The sequence below is a fragment of the Nerophis lumbriciformis genome, linkage group LG15, assembly GCF_033978685.3.
Source record: "Nerophis lumbriciformis linkage group LG15, RoL_Nlum_v2.1, whole genome shotgun sequence".
Taxonomy (NCBI): Eukaryota; Metazoa; Chordata; class Actinopteri; order Syngnathiformes; family Syngnathidae; genus Nerophis; species Nerophis lumbriciformis.
Genome location: NC_084562.2, coordinates 19,355,062 through 19,375,244, shown reverse-complemented (window position 1 = coordinate 19,375,244; position 20,183 = coordinate 19,355,062). Strand labels below are relative to the sequence as shown.

The window sequence follows — 20,183 nt, the reverse complement described above, 5'->3', positions numbered from 1 at the left end:
GATACTATACAGCCTCTAAAACAGGGGTCGATCGCGAGCTACCGGTCGATCTCGGAGGGTGTGTCAGTCGATCACCAGCCAGCCATTAAAAAAATAGTCCTAAAAATGAGCGATCATAAATCTTCACTATGACGTCACTTTCGTCACTTGATTGACATTCACGGCACCCGAGGGTCTTCTGAGATGACGCTGGCTGCTGCCAGCTCATTAAAATTACCGACTGGAAGGCGACAAACACTTTATTTCAACAGACTCTGGCGCCGTACCTGTCGTCAAAACTCCAAAGACCGACTGCACAGTTGCACAATAAAAGCTCTGCTTCATCCTGCCTGCGCTACCAAAATAAGAGTCTCAGAAAGCTGGCGTGCACAAGCTAGCAAGCTACGGAGTTTGCCGACAATGTATTTCTTGTAAAGTGTATACAAAGGAGTACGGAAGCTGGATAAATAAGATGCCAAAAACCAACCACTTTCATGTGGTATTAGACAGAAAGGTGGACTTTTTTTCTCCTCCATTCGAAAATGCGGACCTTATCAGCACCACTGTATGATTCCTATCAATGCAAGTCATCAGAATCAGGTAATACACCAACTTATATTCTTGTCTTCATGAAAGAAAGGAATCTATATGTGTTAATTCTATCTTAAATCTAACCTACTCAGTGGCCTAGTGGTTAGAGTGTCCGCCCTGAGATCGGTAGGTTGTGAGTTCAAACCCCGGCCGAGTCATACCAAAGACTATAAAAATGGGACCCATTACCTCCCTGCTTGGCACTCAGCATCAAGGGTTGGAATTGGGGGTTAAATCACCAAAAATGATTCCCGGGCGCGGCACCGCTGCTGCCCACTGCTCCCCTCACCTCCCAGGGGGTGAACAAGGGGATGGGTCAAATGCAGAGGACAAATTTCACCACACCTAGTGTGTGTGTGACAATCATTGGTACTTTAACTTTAACTTTAATTATGCTTGTATTATCTCTAAACACTTTTAACTTATTAACAATATTAACTATATGTGTTAAACATGCTTGTATTGTCTTTAAACACCTTTAACTTGTTAACAATATTAACTATGTGTTAAACATTCTTGTATTATCATTCAACACCTTTAATTTATTAACAATATTAACTATATGTGTTAAACATGCTTGCATTATCACTAAACATCTTTAACTTGTTAACAATATTAACTATATGTGTTAAACATGTTTGCATTATCTTTAAACACCTTGAACTTATTAACAATATTAACTATATGTGTTAAACATACTTGTATTTTCATTAAACACCTTTAATTTATTAACAATATTAACTATATGTATTAAACATACTTGTATTTTCATTAAACACCTTTAACTTGTTAACAAAAACATATGTTTCATAAATAAGTAAATATAAATTATATATATGAATGAGGTAGATCCCCACGACTTGATCAATTGAAAAGTGGCTCGCCTGCAGAACAAGTGTGAGCACCCCTGCTCTGAAAGGTACCGGTCCCCGTCTGCCCTTTTGCTTTTAACGGGCATGACGGTGCGTCGTCGTCACGTCGTGACTAATGTTGTGTCGTTCGCGAACGATTCGTTCGAACGAACAAATCTTTTGAGTGAACGTACTGAACCGAATCACTTCATGAACTGATTCGTTCCTTTCTCAGTTTAGTTGAGCTCCGCCGCGACCATGCCGGTATGAGTGGAACTGGCGCAGTCTGTGACTCACTGAACCCTCGACGTCGGCGAACGACGCAGCCAGCTACTCATCATGGGGGCGGGGGGAGGGACTGAGCGAACGATTCGTTCACCGCGGATTAACGACATGAATCACTCAGTGAACGACAGAATCAGGACTCGCGAACCTACTGACACAGAGAACTGACCGTGTCGCGGAGGAGGACGTCACATTGAGGCTCTCCTTCAGTCACTGTGCGCGTCGTTCATTGGGTGCTGAGGGCTTGTGTCGTTCGCGAACTGACACACACCGAGATCTGCCGCTGGGGAAGCTGTTACTGACTGACTCATGATTCGCCGACCTGCACACAGAACTGCTGCTGCAGAAGTGATTCAGGTTCACGTACTGAACTGTGCTGACTGTGGCGCTGTGTCAGTCACTCACTGCCTGGTGTACTGCATGCACAGAGCTGTGTAGGGACTCGCGTTCACCCTATTTGCTGCTTCTCCCGCGAATGTCTGCACTGTACTGTACTATGTTTGGTGAACACATTTTTTGAACGACTCAATTTAAGGAAATGATTCTAGTGATTCAGTACAGTCAAAAGAACTGCCGATCCCATCACTAGTCGTGACATTGCTGCGTTACGAGCAGAGGAGCATTTTCGGCAGCGCACAATCACTGAGTACTTACGAGCAGACACAGTGTGTAGACAGAAAAGGGAGAACGGACGCATTTTGGCTTAAAAACTAACGATAAAGGAGACGTTATAACACTGAAACGCCCTCAGGAAGAGGTGCTTTAAGACATGGCGAGCTCGCTAGCAGCTAGCGTCCAGCCGCAGTCGGCAGTGTTGTAGCTACTTCTAAATCACTAATCCTCGCCTCCATGGCGACAAATCAAGTAAGTTTCATACAAGTATCATCCCTGCAGGACGAGGAATAGCTAAACATGTTTCACTACACACCGTAGCTCACCGGCGTCACAATGTAAACAAACGCCATTGGTGGATCTACACCTGACGTCCACTGTAATGATACCAAGTACAGGAGCGTATTGTCATGATCCGTGGTCCGGATCATGTTTTGTGTTTTCTGTCAGTTTTGGACTCCTTTAGTTCCTGTTTGTGCACCTCTGAGTTGGTTTAGATACCACGGCTACTTATTATTTTCACCTTGCCTCTGGTGTTCGGGACGCTCACCTGTTCCTCTTCATAGGCATTATTTAAGCCTGCCTTTGCCAGTCACTCGTGCTGGCTTCTTTGTTCGCTTCATGCTCTCGTCACGTAAGTTTGCTTGTCTCCTAGTCTATGCTAAGTTAGCTTCGAGTGCGATTGGCACGTGTTTTCTTTCGACTGGTTTTCTGTTCTTGGTGGTGCTTTGATTTTTGTCAAGAATAAACCATGTTCCTACCTGCACGTCCTGTCCAGAGTGATCCGTTTGCATCCCGGGGGGACGAACCTCGCAGCAAGCTGCAACCCCGCCGTGACATGTATCTAGTCGATACTATGATTACATCTATATTTTTTATCATCACAAAATATTTTTCCCTTCTTAACATTTCTATTATGTTTATGAACTCAGGAAATACGTCCTTGGGCACGAGGACTTTGAATGGGACCACTGTATGATCCTGTAACTACTTGGTATCGGATGGATACCGAAATTGGTGGTCTCATCCAAAACTAATGTAAAGTATCAAACAACAGAAGAATATGTGATTATTACATTTTAACAGAAGTGTAGATAGAACATGTTGAAATGGAAAATAACCAGATATTAACAGTAAATGAACCCATGGATTAATAATAAATTTTTACAGATTGTCCCTCATCATTTTGACAAAATACTAGAATAAGAAATGACACAATACAGTGTGTTACTGCATATGTCCGCAGCTAAATTAGCTTTTTTTGTTTACTTACTAATAAAAGAAAAGTTGTCTCGTATGTTCACTATTTAATTTAAAGACAAAATTGCAATAAAAAACCATATGTTTACTGTACCATAAAATATTTTTGCTCAAATAAAGCAAATAATGTAATTTTTTGTGGTCCTCTTTATTTAGAAAAGTTCCGAAAAGTATTGAAATACATTTTGGACAACCCGAGTGAGGACGCGTGCATGCCACAGTCTACACGTCTACCTTGTCCTACACTGCAAAAAGTCAGTGTTCAAAAACAAGGGAGAAAAAAATACAAAAATGAGGGGTATTTTACTTGAACTAAGCAAAATGATCTGCCAATAGAACAAGAAAATTCGGCTTGTCAAGACTTTCCAAAACAAGTAAAATTAGCTAACTTAAATGAACCCCAAAATACCTTAAAATAAGTATATTCTCACTAATAACTTGTGCACTTTTCTTGATAGAAAAAACAAATGTGAGACCTTTTTTCTCAGTATGTTGAAAAATATTCTTAGATTAAGTAAATGCTAGTGCCATTATCTTGACATAATGATATGCGCTCGGCATTACATTTCTTGAAACCAGCAAACTTATACTAAAAACTAGTTTATTTTTCTTAATGGAAAGGCAAATCATATGGCCTAAAGATGCATTTTTCCATCGATAACATGACATCATCGCGCCAAGTGCGTGCTCTTTCAGTCAATTAGTGCGCAAGGAATATGTATGTATATATATATATATATATATATATATATATATATATATATATATATATATATATACAGCCCGGCCCCCGGCCAATTTTTTTTTTATTGTAATTTTGAAGAATTTATCTAAATATGCATGAACTATTTCTGTTCAAAATTGTTTGATATGTCAAATTTTTAAATATTTATATTATATATTTATAAACTGCAACATTTACAGACAGCTGAGAAACACTAATCAAAATAAGTATGGTGCCAGTATGCTGTTTTTTTTAAATAAAATACTGGAAAGGATAGAAATGTAGTTTGTCTCTTTTATCCGATTATTAATCAATTAATCGAAGTAATAATCGACAGATTAATCGATTATCAAATTAGTTGTTGGTTGCAGCCCTTATATATATATATATATATATATATATATATATATATATATATATATATATATATATATACCTATATATATATATATATATATATATATATATATATATATATATATATATATATATATATATATAAGGGTTTGTAAATGTTGCAGTTTATAAAAATAAAAAATTATAATAAAAAAAACTCTGTGCATAGCATTTATCCAACGAATCGATGACTAAATTAATCGCCAACTATTTTTATAATCTATTTTAATCGATTTAATCGATTAGTTGTTGCAGCCCTAAAATATATATATATATATATATATATATATATATATATATATATATATATATATATATATAGATAGATAGATAGATAGATAGATAGATAAATATAAATATATATATATATATATATATATATATATATACACACACACACAGCCCGGCCCCCGGCCAATTTTTTTTAATTTGTAATTTTGAAGAATTTATCTAAATGTGCATGAACGATTTCTCTTCAAATTTGTTTGATACGTCAAATGTTTAAATATTGTCAGTTTACTGTAGTGTGGCAACTGTACTACTATAAGAGTGCATCTTTTCTATTGTTTTATTGAAAATACAACAGCAACGTCCATTTGGCTGTCATCTGTTTTAATTATGAGACACAATTGTGTCAAAGTCATGATTTTTTATTTCACGCTTGAAATAAGAAATTATTACTTTGAAAAAGTAGTTTTATACTTGTGTTGATGACACAGCTTTTGCAACACTTGATATTCTAGTTTCAAGCATGTTTTACTCAATATAGGTCATCAAATCTCAGCAACAAGCTGTAATATCTTACTGAGATAATGTAGGACCAAAACACTCTAACATAAAATCTGCTTAGTGAGAAGAATTATCTTATCAGACAGAAAATAAGCAAATATCACCCTTATTTGAGATATTTAATCTTACTTAGATTTCAGTTTTTGCAGTGTGTCTATGGGTTCCAGCACTCAGACAGTGGTTTTGTTATGCTCAATCATTCCCACATCACCATCACGAGGCATTCTTTTTATACTTTTATGATGCACTTATTAATGTGCACGCATGCTTTAGCTAAAATGTCTAAAAGTCCAACAAATGAGGCGAGAGGGCGTGTGTGTAATCATGCATGTGCTCAGACTGTGGGACTCTTTCTGGAAAAAACTAGACTGTCCTCGTGTGTTGTTCCGATCATGGGTGCACATGTCACTGGGGACGGGGAGGAAGTGTGCTATATAAGATCACAAACATTACCGGTAGAACAGGATGGATGTTCCGTTATTTTGACTCATCTACATAGAGTTCGGCATTTGCGAGCTGTGCCAAGGTGTACATGGATGTGGCAAGTTTAATCGGGGTACCAAAGAGGAAGTGGTGGCCGAGCCTTATGACAGTCACACAAAAACCACCGCTAAAAATGCATTTCAATAATACTCAGAGGAATTGGAATAGTTTCCTGTTCCTGTTCAGAACCGGTTACCATTGTTTTAATTCCTTGGAATCGCTTGCCAATTTATCCAAAAATTCCCTTAAGGATCCATGTGGGCGGGAAGGACTTCAGACAGCGAGAAACATGGCGCCCGGGCGGCAAAAACGCTCCAAATTTTGGCTGTTTTTTACGAAAAAATATTTGCAACAAGGCGATTTGCAACTAATTGCAAGGTTCCTATTTCGACAAACGTAAGAAATAAAGTTAAAGTCCCAACGATAGTCACGCACACACTAGGTGTGGTGAAATTATCCTCTGCATTTGACCCATCCCCATGTTCACCCCCTGGGAGGTGAGGGGAGCAACCAGTGCCTCCATGGTAATGCCCCCCTCTACCTCAAAGAACTACTCACCCCCAAATCCTCCACACGACACATCCGCTCCGGACAGGCTAACCTCCTCCAACCTCCGAGGACAAAACTACGAACAACGGGAGACCGGGCTTTCTGCTCCGCCGCTCCCAGTCTGTGGAACGCTCTCCCTGACCACCTGAGGGCACCACAGACTGTGGATGCTTTTAAAAAAGGCTTAAAAACCCTTCTTTTTAAAGAAAGCATTTTTTTAGAAATATGCATACTAGATTTAGCTATTTTGCTGTTCTAGTTTTTATTTTTATTTTTATTTTTTATTTTATTTTTTAATACACTAGCACTTTGAGTGTTTACTCAATGTGAAGTGCTTTTTACAAATAAAATCTATTATTATTATCATTTGGTAATTTAACCCCCAATTCCAACCCTTGATGCTCAATGCCAAGCAGGGAGGCAATGGGTCCCATTTTTATAGTCTTTGGTATGACTCGGTCAGGGTTTGAACTCACGACCTTCCAGTCTCTGGGCGGACCCTAACCGCAAGGCCACTGGGCAGCGATTTAAAAAACAAGCAATATGCTAAATTATTTGAACTCACAGCATGCTATAACTGTAAATGAATGTCACGTTTTTGAACCGCTTCGATCTCATCCCAGCAGCGGTCATCTGCCGTAAATACAACAGGTAGTAACTAACAACGACTATCATGTTAGCGCCATTTGCCCAGTTGTCAAAGCTGTTGAATTTAAATGAATGCATTTCATTGAGATGAGCATGACAAGAGACAGATTCTGACTATGAATGTCACCGTCAGTGACTAAGAGTGTGGTCAAAGGCTCGCACCCATTTGCCGCAGTAGATGCTCCTGATTTTCGGTAGGTGAATGTTCAGTTGTAGTCGGAGAAAAGTTGCACGTTTTCCTCTAACCAGATCATTCCCATTATATATTTATTAGGGAGATGCAACGATTCTCAACATTTGGTACAAACCCCCAAACAGAAACCGTTTAAGTAAATGTTAATGTTACATTATTGTTCAATTCAACAGAAGAATATTAATTTCTTATATTTTAACAATTTTTATGCTATCCCTCTTAAGACTGTTGGCTTTGTAACCTCTAAAATAAACAAAGTTGATGCTAATCTACCTTTTTATTCTTTTTTCCAATACAGGAATCCATAAGAGAATCGATAAAGAACCGAATCGTTAAGCAGAATCTAAATTGTAAAAATCTTACCAATTCCCATCCATAATTATAATGATCAACAATTCAATGAAGTGATAACCATGTGGAAAAGGAGGGATGAAACCACCAAAACATGTTTAATCACTTTATTAACTAAAGCTAACAACATGGATTCGTCAGCAACATCTCGTAGTCCCGGTTACTTCCGCGGTGACATCACACGTCACTTGGCAACAGGCTCCGCCTCTTAAAGGCACACATTCATCTGGTCTCATGAACTATCTCTCAGTGGTATACATCCTTTTCGACTTATAGTCAATTGAATAGACTGCAAAGACAAGATACTTAACGTTCGAATTGGAACATTTTGTTATTTTTAGCAAATATTGGCACATTTGTGATTTGATGCCTGCAACATGTTTCAAAAAAGCTGGCACAAGTGGCAAAAAAGACTAAGAAAATTGAGGAATGCTCATCAAACACTTATTTGGAACATGCCACAGGTGAACAGGCTAATTGGGAACAGGTGGGTGCCATGATTGGGTATAAAAGCAGCTTCCATGAAATGCTCAGTCATTCACAAACAAGAATGGGGCGAGGGTCACCACTTTGTGAACAAATGCCTGAGCAAGTTGTCGAAAAGTTTAAGAACAACATTTCTCAATGAGCTATTGCAAGGAACTTAGGGATTTAATATCATGAAAAGATTCAGAGAATCTGAAGAAATCACTGCACGTAAGCGATGATATTACGGACCTTTGATCCCTCAGGCGGTAAGTTCCCAAAGGTTTACTGAGTGTTGTTAAAAGGAAAGGCCATGTAACACAGTGGTAAAAATGCCCCAGTGCCAACTTTTTTGCAATAATAATAATAGATTTTATTTGTAAAAAGGCACTTTACATTGAGTAAACAACCTCAAAGTGCTACAGTGTATTAAAAAAAAATATATATAAATAAATAAAAATAAAAAGATAATAACAAATTTAAAAAAAATAAAAACTAGAAGAGCCAAATAGCTAAAACTAGTATGCATACATCTAAAAAAAGGCTTCTTTTTTTTTAAAAAGAAGGGTTTTTAAGCCTTTTTTAAAAGTCTGTGGTGCCCTCAGGTGGTCAGGGAGAGCGTTCCACAGACTGGGAAAGCCCGGTCTGTGTTGCTGCCATTAAATCCTAAGTTAATGATTATTTGCACAAAAAAAATTGCGTTTCTAAGTTCGAACATTAAATATCTTGTCTTTGCAGTCTATTCAGTTGAATATAAGTTGAAAAGGATTTGCAAATCATTGTATTCTGTTTTTATTTACGAGTTACACAACGTGCCAACTTCACTGGTTTTGGGTTTTGTAATATCCCACCCAATGTTTACATTGTTTTTATTTTGATATAAACAAAGAAAACTAGTGCTGATATAGCTTATGCTTCATGTATATGTGGTTATAAAGGCAGTCCAGTCACATTTTATGTTTACACTCATTTCAGGGGTCAGAACTCTAGGAGCCATTTTTAAGTTTTAATATATTTTTCTTAGAACCACAGCTAATACATGGTAATGGTGGATTGTTCTGGGGTGTTTAAAAAGAACCACAGTGTAAACAATGTAAATGAACTGTTGATTTGGCGAACTGTTCCCCCCCTTAAGACTATGTTTAGGTGAAGGTGGATATCTAATCTTTATTTACGAGACTATCCAATATGGATGTTGTGGTCCCTCCTCCTCCTCTTGTTTGTCTGCCTGGCACCTGTGACAAAAGGACTTAAGGGAAACATGTTTTTTTCCCCCTCAGAGACATGACATCATCCTACAGTCTTTGCAACCTTGCACTTCTCTTTGGGTGTAACCCTTAAAGCTGGGCAATATGGCTCAAAACAGTATCACTATATAAATGTTTTATATCGGTCAATAATTGATATTTTTTCATAGCCTATTGAAAATGTAACTTTACTCGGGTTATAATCTCCTCAGCTATCAAGGCAGATAGGAAAGGAAATGTCAACACAAGCATGGAAAACAATCAATGTAAATACCATTTTAAAATCACATTGAACACTTAATAGTCTAAAAGGTGCAAAAATAAGGAATATGTAAAAATAGTTTATAAAGTGTGGCACCCCAAACCATCACTGATGGTGGAAACTTTACACTAGACTTCAGGCAACGTGGATCCTGTGCCTCTCCTGTCTTCCTCCAGACTCTGGGACCTCGATTTCCAAAGGAAATGCAAAATTTGCATGGTTGGGTGATGGTTTGGGGTGCCATGTCATCTGCTAGTGTCGGTCCACTCTGTTTCCTGAGATCCAGGGTCAACGCAGCCGTCTACCAGCAAGTTTTAGAGCACTTCATGCTTCCTGCTGCTGACCTGCTCTATGGAGATGGAGATTTCAAGTTCCAACAGGACTTGGCGCCTGCACACAGCGCAAAATCTACCCGTGCCTGGTTTACGGACCATGGTATTTCTGTTCTAAATTGGCCCGCCAACTCCCCTGACCTTAGCCCCATAGAAAATCTGTGGGGTATTGTGAAAAGGAAGATGCAGAATGCCAGACCCAAAAACGCAGAAGAGTTGAAGGCCACTATCAGAGCAACCTGGGCTCTCATAACACCTGAGCAGTGCCAGAAACTCATCGACTCCATGCCACGCCGCATTAACGCAGTAATTGAGGCAAAAGGAGCTCCAACCAAGTATTGAGTATTGTACATGCTCATATTTTTCATTTTCATACTTTTCAGTTGGCCAACATTTCTAAAAATCCCTTTTTTGTATTAGCCTTAAGTAATATTCTAATTTTGTGACACACGGAATTTTGGATTTTCATTTGTTGCCACTTCAAATCATCAAAATTAAATGAAATAAACATTTGAATGCATCAGTCTGTGTGCAATGAATAGATATAATGTACAAGTTACACCTTTTGAATGCAATTACTGAAATAAATCAAGTTTTTCAAAATATTCTAATTTACTGGCTTTTACCTGTATATCATGATAGACACATAACTTATGTTTTAAAAAAAATTAGAAAAAAAGGCTGTAGGGCTGAGCAATAAAACAATATCAATATATATCGCAAAAGATATCAAATCGAAATTAAAAAAAAAAGTAATTTGAAAAAACTCTCATAGGGCTGGGCCATAAAACAATATTAAATATCATGATAGACACATAATTGATAACAAAAAAAAATAGGAAAAAGGCAGTTAGGGCTGGGCGATAAAACGATATCAACATATATCATTACAGACACACAGATATAAAAAATGAAAAAAAACAATGGACAAAGGCCGATAAGGCTGGGCGATGAAACAATTGCAATATATATTGCAAAAGACATAAAATCGATATTAAAAAAAATAAAAAAAACTCCCCGTAGGGCTGGACAATAAAATGTCATCAATATATATCGCAAAATAAATCAAATCAAAATCAGTTCAAAAACATACAAATATTCAGAAAAAATCCCCATAGGGCTGGGCCATAAAACAGAAATATAAATCATGATGTTTACCTTATCCCAATAAACATTTGTTCAGTATTTTAACATAAAAGTGTTTGATTGTGAGGCATTAAACGCCACAAAATGCAACGGGTCCATCAGACCCACAAACGCTGACTGAGTAACAACAATATGAACGTTCCATGGAAAATTTCTCTGCCAGTTTCTGCATCCCACAGGGATTCTTCTTTTGTGTTTCTGCACCTGCGGTTCCCACAGAAGGTTGCAACAAATGTTTATTGGGATAAAGTAAACATCTGTTCAGTATTTTAACATAAAAGTGTCTGATTGTGAGGCATTAAAAGCCACAAAATGCAACGGGTCCATCAGACCCACAAACGCTGGCTGAGTAACAACAATATGAACATTACACAAGGGTTAAATGTAACTTAGATATTGGGTTTCACTATGTAATAGCGCTTTGATTCACTAGAGAAAAAGTGCTCTATAAATATAATTCACTTCACTAATTCACTTCACATCCCCTCGAAACATTGTATTATTTCATGATTATTTTGTGGAGCAATGCACTCCAAAGATTGAACTTCTTGAGTGTGCACACACGTCTCTACAGACTGAAGTGTTTCGGGAGTGGTGCTGTCAAAACCAAATATTTGTCGTTTGTCACAACATTCGACTTTTTGGAGAGGAGGAACCTCATTAAACTGGAGGAGCAAGGTTTGCTCTTGAGGAGCAGATGTTTGCTAATGAGCCTGTAAAAGACATTTGTTTAGCAGTGTCAAAAGTAATACACACATTTAACGATTAGGAACTCACTGGTATTTTATTTATACAAAACAAAATACCGTGTATTGTAATGTGAAACAAGTCAAATATCAATGCTTAGTAAGAATGCTTAACTCGGCTCATTTTTATTGTACTTCTGCATACCCTGTTTTTTGTTAGTAAGCCGATCCAAAAAGTCCGACAAAGACCGAATCGTACAAAAACCGAAGCAAATTTCCCCATAAGAACTAATGTAAGTCCAATTCTGGAAGAGTATGAACTGGACTACATCAACAGAAAACACGAGTTGAGGAAGAGTAGCTGTGTAGAAACATCTGAACTATAACGTAGTCAAAAACAGGGAATTTGCGATTAATAATACAATAGATATTTTACTAATGACTTTGACAATACTACAACCAGTGGTACTCATTACACCATACTTGCCAACCCTCCCGGATTTTCCGGGAGACTCCCGAAATTCAGCGCCTCTCCCGAAAACCTCCCGGGACAAATTTTCTCCCGAAATTCAGGCGGACTCAGGTCCTCCACAATATAAAAAAGTGTACCTGCCCAATGACGTTATAACTGTAGAATGATGGAGGGCGAGTTCTTGGTTTCTTATGTGGGTTTATTGTTAGGCAGTTTCATTAACGTCCTCCCAGCGTGGCAACAACACACAACAACAGCAGTCACTTTTTTGTATACCGTAAAGCAGTTCGTCTGCCGTAAACAGCAATGTTGTGACACTCATAAACAGGACAATACTGCCATCTAGTGCATTTGATGAAAGCACTTTTGTGCGTGCCACACAGCAATGCATCAGAGAGGGTGTTCAGCATGGTTCGAAAAATAGTGACAGAGAATAGAACAAGGATGGACAATTCAACCCTTAACTCAACAATGAGTAGATGAGTGTTATGTGTGTGTATATGTGTAAATAAATGAACACTGAAATTCGAGTATTTATTTTATATATATATATATATATATATATATATATATATATATATATATATAATAAAATAAATATATATATATATATATATATATATATATATATCTAGAATTCACTGAACGTCAAGTATTTCTTATATATATATATATATATATATATATGAAATACTTGACTTGGTGAATTCTAGCTGTAAATATACCCCTCCCCTTTTAGCCACGCCCCCAACCACGCCCCCGTCCCACCCCGACCACACCCACCTCACTCCCCCCACCTCCCGAAATCGGAGGTCTCAAGGTTGGCAAGTATGCATTACACATTATCAGTGATCATTAGCGCAGTTTTCAGTGTTTTTCACAATGTATGACTCAAACACGGATGACAAAAACACATTTCCAAGACTACGCTCAGAGAAAAGTATGAAAATGCTCTCAAGGATGATCTGAGAGAACAAAGTCGGGACTATGTGTATCGTGAAAATGATGTAGATGAAGCATATGGAAATGTTCTATGACAAATATTGTTCGTGGAAATAACTTACTAAGAAGCAAAAGAAAATAACCAAGGATAACGAAGGGATTGCAAAAAGCTTTTAACAAAAAAACACGTATAAGAAATGTATAACAGAGATTTGAAGGAGAATAAAATGAGTACAAAAGGTACAAAAACAAGTTAACTACCATCTTACACATAAGTAGCAAAGATACTACAGTCAGTTATTAGACAGGAACATAGGCTTCATTAAAGATGGTTCTAAGAAACATTACCCTCAATACTTTTTAGATGGAAATATGAACAAAGTAGTTAAACGTTTCAATAAGTACTTTGTAAATATTAGACCAAATCTGGAAGAAAAGAAGTAACACTACTTAAATAGAGAGCAACACGTGTAGTTCAGAGAACACAAGTCAGCAGTATTAAATATATCTTGCGGTGTGCCCCATTGGTCAATACTGGGACCATTATAGTTCACTTCTACGTAAACATTTGTAAATTCATGAAGGACTCAAAGGAGAACTGCACTTTTGGGGGGAATTTTGCCTACTGTTCGCAGTCATTATGAGTATTTTTTTCTCGCTTTCTAGCATATACAAATTATCTCGTTCTTGGTGGCTATCAATGCGGATAATTGGAGCAATCAATTCTACCTGTAAATCACTTTAAAAATGCATTCAAAAACCGTCAACAATACTTCATTTACGTTCCGTTACCTGTATAATAACCAAACTAGCGACATTGTTATTGTAAGAGCAAACTGAGTATTTTCTAGCATAGTAACGTAGGCGTGCTTCGGTATTAGCTGTAAAAGCTAACTATGGCAAGATATATGCCAGCTTCTACAACAACACGAAACGGGTTGGAGTTTGTAATGCACAACACTGCGATACGACACCAATCCGTACTGACTGAATAACATGAACAATCATATTACAGTATCTGTAAAGTATTAACCTACATTTCATGTTTTGTTTGTACACAGCTAGCCAGACAGCGTATGTACTGTAGTTGTAATACCACGATGGCGTGCTGCATGTATCGTGATCATTATTCAAGTGACTCACTCGATGTTGTTCGTCTGGTCCGGCTGGCCGGGGACATTTCCTGTTGTTTTTGGGTTAGCAGTCCATTTATGTCGAAATAGCTTTGCTCCAAGTTCCATTTTTATAGCGTCAAAAGTATACGGTTGTAAATCCTCATTTGTCCAAAAATAGTCATCTTTATTGTCTGTTACCATTGATTAGAAAACACTCTTGTTTGATTCCGGAAGTAGGAACACACATTTGTTGCCAGAAGTCAGACGTGCGCTGCTATGGAAACAAAAAAATCAATGCACGGAATAAAATCAGTCCCGAAATGATTAAAATGATCAAAATACGGTAAATATTGAACATATTACACATTGTTATGAACATGTCTGTTACTGCATTATGTATAGACTTGCAGTGTGTATATAAAACGTTGCTGGAGGGTTTTGAAGTTGTTCAAGTCTGCAACAATGACTCACATTTAGAGATGTCCGATAATGGCTTTTTGGCCGATATCCGATATTCCGATGTTGTCCAACTCTTAATTACCGATTCCGATATCAACCGATACCGATATATACAGTCGTGGAATTAACACATTATTATGCCTTAATTTTGTTGTGATGCCTTGCTGGATGCATTAAACAATGTAACAAGGTTTTCCAAAATAAATAAACTCAAGTTATGCCATATTTATTATTGAAGTCACAAAGTGCATTATTTTTTTTAACATGCCTCAAAACAGCAGCTTGGAATTTGGGACATGCTCTCCCTGAGAGAGCATGAGGAGGTTGGGGGGGGGGAGGTAGGGGGTTGCGCAGGGTGTGTATTGTAGCGTCCCGGAAGAGTTAGTGCTGCAAGGGGTTCTGGGTATTTGTTCTGTGGTGTTTACGTTGTGTTACGGTGCGGATGTCCTCCCGAAATGTGTTTGTCATTCTTGTTTGGTGTGGGTTCACAGTGTGGCGCATATTTGTAACAGTGTTAAAGTTGTTTATACGGCCACCCTCAGTGTGACCTGTATGGCTGTTGATCAAGTATGCGTTGCATTCACTTGTGTGTGTGAAAAGCCGTAGATATTATGCGATTGGGCCGGCACGCAAAGGCAGTGCCTTTAAGGTTTATTGGCGCTCTGTACTTCTCCCTACGTCCGTGTACACAGCGGCGTTTTAAAAAGTCATAAATTTTACTTTTTGAAACCAATACCGATAATTTCCGATATATCGGCCGATAAAAATAAAAAAAGTCAGGTATTATCAAACACCTACTCACATTAGCCGCATCTTTCAAGCGTTTATCATCTTTAAAATCTTTTTAAAAAACGTAAAAAAGCATATGTTCTTGTCTCTCATAATGATTGTGAATGAAAGGCAAAATCCCCCCAAAAAGTGCACAGTTCCCTTTTAAAGTTAGTATTATTTGCTGGGTGTTCTCAGGAAATATAATAGAATAAATTAATAACTTTTGGGTTGGGCATCTTTAATGTACAAAATGTTTGAAAGTAGCCCCCGCATCCTTCAATTGGTGGGAGAAGGGTTGGATGCCCCTAGATTAGCATATACCCAGGGATTTCCGTGTAAAAATGGTCATGCATCACAGTGGTAAAGTGGAGGATAAGTGTTAAATATGCTTCAGTTTGAACCCCAGACAGACTTGGTCGCTGCTTTAACCTCAATTCAACTTTCAACTGAAGCCTGCTCTTTGTACGTCTGCAGACCTGGTCTCGGCAGGACGTTGCAACTGTATTTGTCTTGGTTCTGTTGAGTCTCTGGGTTTTGGATCCCACTGAACCACTTGGTAAATTCCCATGCGGTTTTGTTGGGCTTTTAGATGGCCAATGGACACCTAAAGAGGAGAATTCCTCCCATTCTGTGGTTTGTGGATGACTTTTGGCTGACGGAAAGCCTCCGCACAGGCTGCCAGGATTGGACTCGTGAGATGGGTTCTTTGGGTCCTTGGCCTGTGGGCTATTCATAAGACAATCACTGGAATCTCTGTTTAAACATTCAAAGATACTACAGTCTTTTTGTTGTGAAGATCTGTGCCTGCCATTCCTATACCCATCAGTACTGTCAGTAAGCTCAAAAAGGACATACAAACTACTAAAAATACATAACTGGCAGAATGCTCTTAGTAATACATTTAGCTTGGTTTCACAACCCAAACCTGCACTTCCCTCCTTGCTTACTGTGCAAACCAAACCGTACCTTGATGATAAATGTAAGTCAATCATTTAACAGCTACGTGATTTACTGTCACCGTGGTTAGCGTGGAAAAATGGTGTGCAGATGTTGAAGAAAATGTGACTAAAAGAAACATCAAGTCAGCATTTTTGCAGTTTTTGTGCTTTGTGCGCTAAAAATAAAACTATTGATGTACCCAATAGACAACGTGCTTAGTAATGTTTAACAACTGTTAAACTGTTCTGTGGAACTGCAGGACATCATGCTGATAAGTGTTTCCATTGCACTGTTTGGTGGTACCTACTATTTAAAGTACTAAACATACAAGTTTAATTATCTTGTTATTGCCTGTCTCATGTATTTAAATGACAACTGTCCCCTGCCTCACAGGTCCTGTCACTTATTGGATTCATCTGCATAGAAACCATCATGATGTGTTCTCCATGCGGCGGCGTCTACTTCTTCGAGTTTGTCAGCTGTAGCGCCTTTGTGGTCACCGGCGCCCTTCTTGTGATTTTCTGTCTCAACCTGCACACCAAGGTTCCCCACATCGACTGGAACCTCACGGTCAGTACACAACTCATCTATATATATAACATATGTTGCTCCAAAACTTGTATATACCTTTCATTATTAATGGTGCCTTCACAGTTGTGTAAATTACCCATGCCTTGGGCACTAATACACCCCCATACCATCACAGATGCTGGCTTTTCAACTTTGCGCCTATAACAATCCGGATGGTTCTTTTCCTCTTTGTTCCCGAGGACACGACGTCCACAGTTTCCAAAAACAATTTGAAATGTGGACTCGTCAGACCACAGAACACTTTTTTCACTTTGTATCAGTCCATCTTTGATGAGCTCGGGCCCAGCAAAACCGGCGGCGTTTCTGGGTGTTGTTGATAAATGGCTTTCGCTTTGCATAGTAGAGTTTTAACTTGCACTTACAGATAAAGCGACGAACTGTAGTTACTGACAGCTGGTTTTCTGAAGTGTTCCTGAGCCCATGTGGTGATATCCTTTACACACTGATGTCGGTTTTTGACGCAGTACTGCCTTAGGGAGCCAAGGTCACAGGCATTTAATGTTACGTGCAGTGAATTCTCCAGATTCTTTGAACCTTTTGATGATATTACAGACCTTAGATGGTGAAATCCCTAAATTCCTTGCAAATGCTCGTTGAGAAATGTTGTTCTTAAACTTTTCAACAATTTGCTCACGCATTTGTTCACAAAGTGGTGACCCTCGCACCATCCTTGTTTGTGAATGACTGAGCATTTCATGAAAGCTGCTTTTACACCCAATCATGGCACCCACCTGTTCCCAATTAGCCTGTTCACCTGTGCGATGTTCCAAATAAGTGTTTGATGAGCAGTCCTCAACTTTCTCAATCTTGTTTGCCACTTGTGCCAGTTTTTTGAAACATGTTGCAGGCATCAAATTCCAAATGAGCTAATATTTGCAAAAAATAACAAAGTTTTCCAGTTTGAACATTAAGCATCTTGTCTTTGCAGTCTATTCAATTGAATATAGGTTGAAAAGGATTTGCAAATCATTGTATTCTGTTTTTATTTACGATTTACAAAATGTGCCAACTTCACTGGTTTTGGGGTTTGTAGCTGAAAAAAGAGAAATAGTATCTAAAATAATGACTGAAAGAAGATAAATAGTAGCTAAAATAAGAGAAATAGTAGCTAAACATAGCTAAAATTGAGAAATAGTAGCTAAAATAAGATAAATGGTAGCTAAAATAAGATAAATGGTAGCTAAAAGATAAATAGTACCTAAAAGAAGAGAACTAGTATCTAAAAGAGAAACAGTAGCTGAAAGAAGAGAAGCGGTAGCTAAAATAGAGAAATGGTAGCTGAAAGAAGATAAATAGTACCTGAAAGAAGACAAATAGTAGCTAAAAGAAGAAGAAATGGTAGCTAAATGTAGCTAAAATAGAGAAATAGTAGCTAAAAGATAAATAGTAGCTAAAAGAAGAAGAAATGGTAGCTAAATGTAGCTAAAATAGAGAAATAGTAGCTAAAAGATAAATAGTAGCTAAATATGATAAATGGTAGCTAAAAGGTAAATAGTACCTAAAAGTAGCTAAAAGAAGAGAAATAGCAAAGAGAGAAATAGTACTTTAAAGGAGCTAAAATAAGAGAAATGGTAGCTAAAAGAGAAGTAGTAGCTAAAAGAAGAGAAATAGTAGCTAAAAGTCGCTAAAAGAAGAGAAATAGTATCTACAAGAGAAATAGTTGCTAAAAGAAGAGAAATCTTGTCTACAAGAGAAATAGTAGCTAAAAGAAGAGAAATAGTAGCTAAAAGAGAAATAGTAGCCAAAAGAAGAGAAATAGTAGCTAAAAGTCGCTAAAAGAAGAGAAATAGTAGCTAAAAGAAGAGAAGTAGTAGCTAAAAGAAGAGAAGTAGTAGCTAAAAGTCGCTAAAAGAAGAGAAATAGTAGCTAAAAGTCGCTAAAAGAAGATAAATAGTATCTACAAGAGAAATAATTGCTAAAAGAAGAGAAATCTTGTCTACAAGAGAAATAGTAGCTAAAAGAAGAGAAATAGTAGCTAAAAGAAGAGAAATAGTAGCTAAAAGTCGCTAAAAGAAGAGAAATAGTAGCTAAAAGAAGAGAAATAGTAGCTAAAAGTCGCTAAAAGAAGAGAAATAGTAGCTAAAAGAAGAGAAATAGTAGCTAAAAGAAGAGGAATAGTAGCTAAAAGAGAAATAGTAGCTAAAAGAAGAGAAAAATAGTAGCTAAAAGAAGAGAAATAGTAGCTAAAAGAAGAGAAATAGTAGCTAAAAGAGAAATAGTAGCTAAAAGAAGAGAAATAGTAGCTAAAAGTCGCTAAAAGGAGAGAAATAGTAGCTAAAAGAAGAGAAGTAGTAGCTAAAAGAAGAGAAGTAGTAGCTAAAATTCGCTAAAAGAAGAGAAATAGTAGCTAAAAGTCGCTAAAAGAAGATAAATAGTATCTACAAGAGAAATAATTGCTAAAAGAAGAGAAATCTTGTCTACAAGAGAAATAGTAGCTAAAAGAAGAGAAATAGTAGCTAAAAGAAGAGAAATAGTAGCTAAAAGTCGCTAAAAGAAGAGAAATAGTAGCTAAAAGAAGAGAAATAGTAGCTAAAAGTCGCTAAAAGAAGAGAAATAGTAGCTAAAAGAAGAGAAATAGTATCTACAAGAGAAATAATAACTAAAAGAAGAGAAATCTTGTCTACAAGAGAAATAGTAGCTAAAAGAAGAGAAAAATAGTAGCTAAAAGAAGAGAAATAGTAGCTAAAATAAGAGAAATAATCAAAAGAAGAGAATAGTAGCTCTCTATAGGCAGAATTGAACAGTTTCCATAGGCTCCACTGTAAGCTGACTTTTGATCAAATTGATTTAATATTTAGAATGCATTAAAAGAAACCCGTACGTCGTCATGTCTTTCATAATGAATGTGAACAATCCGCAAAATTCCCAAAAAAGTGCAGTATCCCTTTGAGTAAATGTTACAGAGTAAATCAATCAATCAAAGTGTACTTCTATAGCCCTAAATCGCCAGTGTCTCAAAGGGCTGCACAAGCCACAACAACATCCTCGGCTCAGATCCCACATGTATCACAAATGTAGCGTGTTGCTACCTACCTATGATAATAC

At 37.4% G+C, this 20,183-nt stretch overlaps 1 protein-coding gene across 2 annotated transcripts in view; it reads left to right on the top strand.

Moving 5' to 3' along the window:
- The window catches only part of cmtm4 (CKLF-like MARVEL transmembrane domain containing 4), a 60,238-nt gene that overhangs the window by 11,923 nt on the left and 28,132 nt on the right, over window positions 1–20,183 (top strand). For both annotated transcript variants that reach the window (XM_061974758.2, XM_061974757.2), the window contains one exon: window positions 16,941–17,117. In XM_061974758.2, coding sequence (XP_061830742.1) covers window positions 16,941–17,117 — 177 coding nt within the window. The remainder of the gene's footprint in view (window positions 1–16,940; window positions 17,118–20,183) is intronic.